General features: G+C 33.4%; 1 protein-coding gene across 1 annotated transcript; it reads right to left on the bottom strand.

The window, feature by feature from the left end:
- Positions 1-3,284: 3,284 nt before the first annotated feature.
- LOC113714101 (protein DMP6-like) lies at positions 3,285-4,124 on the bottom strand. Its single transcript, XM_027237899.2, has one exon. It carries the CDS (start codon positions 4,084-4,086, stop codon positions 3,418-3,420), a length of 669 nt encoding a protein of 222 aa, XP_027093700.1. The 5' UTR covers positions 4,087-4,124; the 3' UTR covers positions 3,285-3,417.
- Between the last annotated feature and the right edge of the window lie 2,099 nt (positions 4,125-6,223).

Genomic DNA, 6,223 nt, shown 5'->3' with positions numbered 1-6,223 from the left:
AAGTTTTTCTAGAAAAGAATGTCCCTATTATACATAATTAATTACTAGTATAGGATGAGCAGGATGAGGTCTTTTTTTTTATTATTTTGAATATACTAGGGGGAGGGTTGGGTTGGCTTGGGTGGTACGGGGGAGGGAGTGTAAGGAAGAGGTATTGGGTTCGAGTGTTCCTGTTTATACTAAAAAAAAAAAAACATACTACAAGATGTTTTCAGTAAGTTTAGAACATACTACAGGCAGAATGCATGCATTTCGGAAAACAACTTCAGTAAGTTTGGAAGGGAAGTTGTTTTCCATAAGATGAGTGAAAATATTTTACATAGGAAAATGTTTTCAGTAACTTTTGTGCAACCAAACAGGGGAAATTAGGGAAAATAGGAAAATATTTTCACCCGAAACAAACGGACCCTAAGTTAGAAAAGGGTCACGTACCCGCTTATATGCAGGGGTGAAAAGTTTGAAAATTCATGGGTACCCGTCTCGACTTGCATACATGCAAATATATATATATATATATATATATATACATATATATAGAGTAATTTATTTATTTATATACACAAGTACTAATTTCAAAGATAATTAATTAATTTCATTTGATCAAATTAAATCCCAATTATGAGAGCCTATGATTTGTTTAGAAGTTTTATTCGTAAAGGTTACGCTCTTATTTTTTTCGAAGAAACTTTAGTTGATCTAGAATATATAAAAAAAAGTGTAAGTCGTATCAAGTTTTTATTTTCTTTGTGTACTTTTTTTTTATCTTATTGAATTAATTACACCTAAGATTAAAATTTCATGCTTGGATCATAAGCGTTTGCTAGTAACATTGAAAATTAAGGAACAATTTGAAAATATTTTTTTAGTTGTGTTAGAGATTGGATAATCAATTTCTGTGTAGTTTTTTTGGTTTTGGATGGCTATATTTGTTTTTTCTTTTTTGATGCTGTTTGCAGGCATGAGACTTTTTTTACATAATACATGTGTTGATTCTTAGAAGAACGCGTGAAATACAAAATGAAATTAATGTGTAGCGTTCCTTTATATTTTAAAATAAAGGGTAAAAGTTACCTAATAATTCTAATAATCTAATCCTCATCAAGTATTGATGATATACAAAACGAATAAGAATTGAAAAATGACTGACTCATAGAGTGTAGGTGGATCAATCAAATGCCTCACCGTGACATATTGGCCTTGCCTACCCCTACTTATTGGGTTCTTTCTTTCATGAATGATTGCACTTAGGCACCAATTCTCTTAAAGTTAATTAAGTATGAACAATATGTATATCAGGGTCAACAGACCAAGAGTTATTAAAATTACATGAAATGCGTTTGAACATCTTCTTTGGGTTGAGTATGGCCTCGGCTATTCCTGCACCCCTTCATTTAATTAATCATAGACATATTTTGGTTGATGGTAGTATATTAAATCACCAAGTTTTTTCTACAAACTCCAAAATATTTACGGCGTAGGATGAACAAAGATCCAGAGACGCATTATTGATACCTACTCCAGAGACGCATTACTTCCACCGTCATTTTGTACACCCTCAAAGTTATTTGTCTCCTTTCGCCAACTGGCATTTTTGTTAAAATATAAACAACCTTGTCTAATCAAATCCTTTGAAGTAATTTTAACGCATTATATGATTCATGGGCACGGAAATACAAAAGGTTTAACATGGACAATATCCTTATGGACTAACTCCACTTTGCACCTTCAAAGTTGTATCACCTTTTTACTTTGCCCCGTAAACTTCAATTTTGGATGCTAAATTCTTAATTTTGGACACTTTACATCTTAAACTTTTAAATTTATTGCATATAAATCCAATCAATGACAACATTATTTTTTAAAATCAATGACAACATCAGTAAAACTAATGACATGAGAACTCTACAAATCAATGATAATTGGTTGAAATTGGTCTAAAAAGTGTCTAGGTATTGTAACTAGAATAGAATGATATATTATCATTAATTTGCATCATTTTTTATTTCATTAATTTTGCTAATATTATTTGTGACTAGGATCACACAAATTAATGTAATGTACTGAAATCAGTCAAAAGGAATCTAGGGATCGTAGCTAGCATAAAATGATACATCATCATTAATTTGCAACATCTTTTATCTCATTAATTTTGTTAACATTGTTATTGATTGGATTTAAATGGGACAAACTTGAATATTTAAGGTATAAAGTGTTTGAAATTGAGAGTTTAAGATGTAAAGTGAGAAATTCTTATAAATTCGGGGGTGCAAAGCAGGATTAGTCCTATCTTTATACATGTTTACATATATATCATGTAATTTGCTACTCAAGGTTGTTTCGCATTCAGAGTTGATGAATTTGTACATTTAGAGTTTCATTTCCAAGTTATAATTGGTTCCCGGCTTATTAGGCTCTGCAAGTTGCAAGTTGAGATCATGGGATTGGTTTGAAAAGGGAAAAAAAAATTAAAGTCAAAGGGTAGAGACATTATTGAGAGTAATAATAAGGAAAAGAAAAACAATTTTTCTTACCAGCTTTCTCAAAGAAAGTAAATCCTTACAGGTTGTTTGTGCTTATGCTAGGCTCCGCAAGTTGCAAGTTGAGAATATGTGATTGGTTTGAAAAGAAAAGAAAAAGGGTTAAAGTCAAAGAGTAGTGACATAATTGAAAACATTAAAAAGGAAGTTAAGAAAATCAATTTTTCTGACCAGTTTTCACAAAGGAAACAAATACTTATACGTAGTGGTTAACTAACTTTTTCTTTTCCACATCTTGTGATTTCCAAAGATACAAAATTTATAGGAAACTCAAACAAAATAAGTAACTTTCTTTGCTTTTGAGTTAAAAACACTAACCAAAATAAAAAAAAAAAAGTAGAGGACGATTATTTGGAATGTTTTGACCTTTTCTCCTACCAAATATATTCCAACTGAACAAAGATCAAGTTGACATTATCTAGTTTTGGAAAAGAAAAAAATATAAAACGGGGAGCAATAAAATATTGGTGATACATTACCTTGAAATGGCCTTCAACTTCAACTAAATTCCTTATTGACACTAGCTGTTCAAATTTTGTGTTGACCCTGGAACAAGGTTTCTTTCAACCTGTAATTCTCCTTTTTTCATACGGTATTGCCAGGTAAGTATGGGGTTTTGTTCAATTTATCACAATAAAATTTGAGTACAGGTTTACAAATAATAATTAAAAATGAGTAACAGCCTTGTAATTGAGATATGAGCGGTTTGACTTGTGTGAAAGTTGTGCAATTCTGGAAATACTGCACTATTAAAGAATCAAGAGATAACATTGGTGAATACAACTATTTCAAGTTACTGGAAAGCAACATTCATGCATCATGTGGGAAAAACAAAAAACTGGGACTTGTTCGAAATAATAGGAAAGGATCTATTTGTTTACTAAGATGTAATGCTTGTTTTGTCAACACCAAAGCCAATTCCATGCCTCTGAGTAGGAAATGCAACAAACAGCATACTGCAAACCACCCCGTTTGCAACAGGTAATACCGAAAGGACCTCTTTGATTTCAACTGAAGGCGTGGCATAAAAGCAGTCTACAATATTCTTATCAAGAAGTGCAATGGTCGCGAAAACTAACATCGACAAAAAGGCTTGCAAGAAATCAAATGGACCGATCTTTTTCTTTGCAGCTTCTGCAGGGGAAATAGTCACCGTTCTATCAATGGGATAGAAGCCCTTGAACGTTGCGAAACCAAAGAAAACTTTTCCCTTTTCATCCTTGAAACTGTCTGTGAAGCTAAGGATAAAACATGAAACTGCACACAGAGACAATAGAATGGCTGTCATGGTTTTGAAAGCTACGTCGCAAACGCCTTGGTTGGAGAGTATAGGAGATAAGAGTTGAAAAGCAAGGACTGTTCCTGTAGGGAGACGACAAGCTAGGTAGGCTGTGCCCTTGAATGTTGAACTAATAGCTTGTGCGATCAAAGAATTTTGATCGGTTTGGGGAGTGGTGGTTGAAGGTGATTTTTGTGAGGCTAAAAGGGGAGTTTTCGCATCACCATTGTTGGTTGATTGAGGTGCAGGAATTTCTACTTTGATATCCATTGGGGATGATTTTGGAGGTTTCTCAGAGACTTGCTTTGAGTGCTTAAAATGGTTTGTTTCTTGGAGAGTTCATGACGGATGTATTTATAGGAAACGAAAGTCTTATAGTTTCAATATCACGAGGAACAAGTTGCTGTTCTACACCGTTCTCATTTTAATTAATTCGCTCGACAAATTTAAATTTATCCAAGTTGGGGAGCGTAACGGTTTGATAATTTATTAGTATGTGTGATTCTCTTTGAAGGTTTCTTAGTCGATTGCTTATTTTTTATTTTCCTTTTGCTCTGGTACAGTGAACTAGCAGATCAAATTAATATCCTAATTCTGAATACGTAACACGTAACTGTAACCATCTAAAAGTTGATTGTTAAGAAACTAGAAAGGCTGAGAGTAATTTGGGAACAAAAATAATCACATGGGATGATGAAAATTAAATTACAAATAATATTTACAATGTTGTAAAGTATTACCATTCCAAATGTTCAGGAGCCTCCGGGACTTGGTCTGGCGGTTAAGGTTGCTGAAAATGGAGCCTTAGGTCCCTGGTTCGAACCTTGCTGCCAGCAAGTTGTGGAGGGTGGGGAATAGTCTACAGGGTCCACTCCCTGCGGGACACTCCTAAAAAAAAAAAAAAAAATTCGAAATGTTCAGGGGCAGAGTGTTAGTTGATGAGATTGGTGAGATTGATCTGCAAGTTATTAAGTTGGTTTTTACCCATTTATATATTCAACTCTCATTTAAACCATTCGTCTTATTGTATCTATCTCTTTTAATAAATTTGATATTGGATAAATTACGTTTGATTTTTCTGATAAGTAACAATCACCACTTCGTTGCTTTAAAACAAAAAAAATCACCACTTTGTTGATTCAATAAATTGCATCAAATGGGAAAATATGCATGCATCAGATTCATGGAAGGAATTCCTTCCAAGCTGAAAAATCAGCTAAAATGGCACCCTTGTATCTCTAAATCATTGTTCTTCAACTTCAACTAATCTCTGTAACCCAAAGGATACATGTCTTAACGGTCGGACCTAAATTGAAATTACTTTAAATAGGATAAGAAAAGTTCCCATCTGACACATAAAAATACAAATTTGACAAAGAACAAAGAAAAAACACTCACAACGAAATCAAAGGCGTGGAAAAAATTCTCGCTAGGGTAACGAAACAAACATGCATGCGTTAAAAAAAATTAAAAAATTTTGTTTCTTATGAAAGGATAAACTTTGATTACTTACATGCAATTAAAGAGAGTTTATGAAGGACGCCTCAGATATAAATAATTTTCTAAAGATGCTAGCATTCTTTCTTTTTTTTTCCGGAAACGATAGATGGATTTTATAACAACCAAGACTTTACAATATTTGAGCAACGGCTCAACTGCCTATACAAAGTGTACAATGACACTAAGGAGATACAACAAATCTCTCCTCGTCCATAACTATGCTTAAAGCATAAAAACTAATTATTTTACATAGAGCCATATTAGTAGATTTTCCTTCTTCAAAAAAGCACACGTGAAACAGATTTGCAAGAGCAAGTATGTCTTCCACCAACGTAGCTATATTCGGGTTGTTTCCCTTCCCAGTTTTCAGCAGGCCAATAAGTTGTTTATTGCCATTTATGACTTTGATCCTTTGCCAACCGAGCTGAGCTGCTTTGATAAGTGCGAGACGCATTGCTACAGCTGCATCTTGGATGCTAGCATTCGGTGAAGTTAAATCTTCTTGAAACTGTCCGAGAATCTTGCTTCTAATATTGTCCACACTAGGGGTGAGTATTGAAATCGAGTGAAGAAATCAGTAATTTGATTATAGAATATTTTGACCTTTTTTGCTTTCAAATTTGAGAAGTTCAATTTCAATTTCACCTCGAAATGAATTCAGAATGTGATATTTAACAGCTTTCACCTAATTAATTTAGAAAAACAAACTGAAGCTTAAAGTTCAGATTATGAGGAGTGAGGAACGTGACTTTGCCAAAACCATTCAAGATTTCAACCCTACAAGAACGCTAACCAATAACCACTACAAGAATTTCAAAAACCATACAACAATTTTCGTTGCAATCAACAACTGTAAGAGGTTTAAGACTAAGGAGGACTACAGTGTTCATGGATTGGATAATTTAGT

This window comes from Coffea arabica, chromosome 10c, assembly GCF_036785885.1.
Source record: "Coffea arabica cultivar ET-39 chromosome 10c, Coffea Arabica ET-39 HiFi, whole genome shotgun sequence".
NCBI lineage: Eukaryota > Viridiplantae > Streptophyta > Magnoliopsida > Gentianales > Rubiaceae > Coffea > Coffea arabica.
This window is presented reverse-complemented; position numbering and strand designations above follow the sequence as displayed.

What these genes read in the sequence shown, in the direction of transcription:
- LOC113714101 (XM_027237899.2), bottom strand. Translation starts at nt 4,086, where the DNA reads ATGGATATCAAAGTAGAAATTCCTGCACCTCAATCAACCAACAATGGT.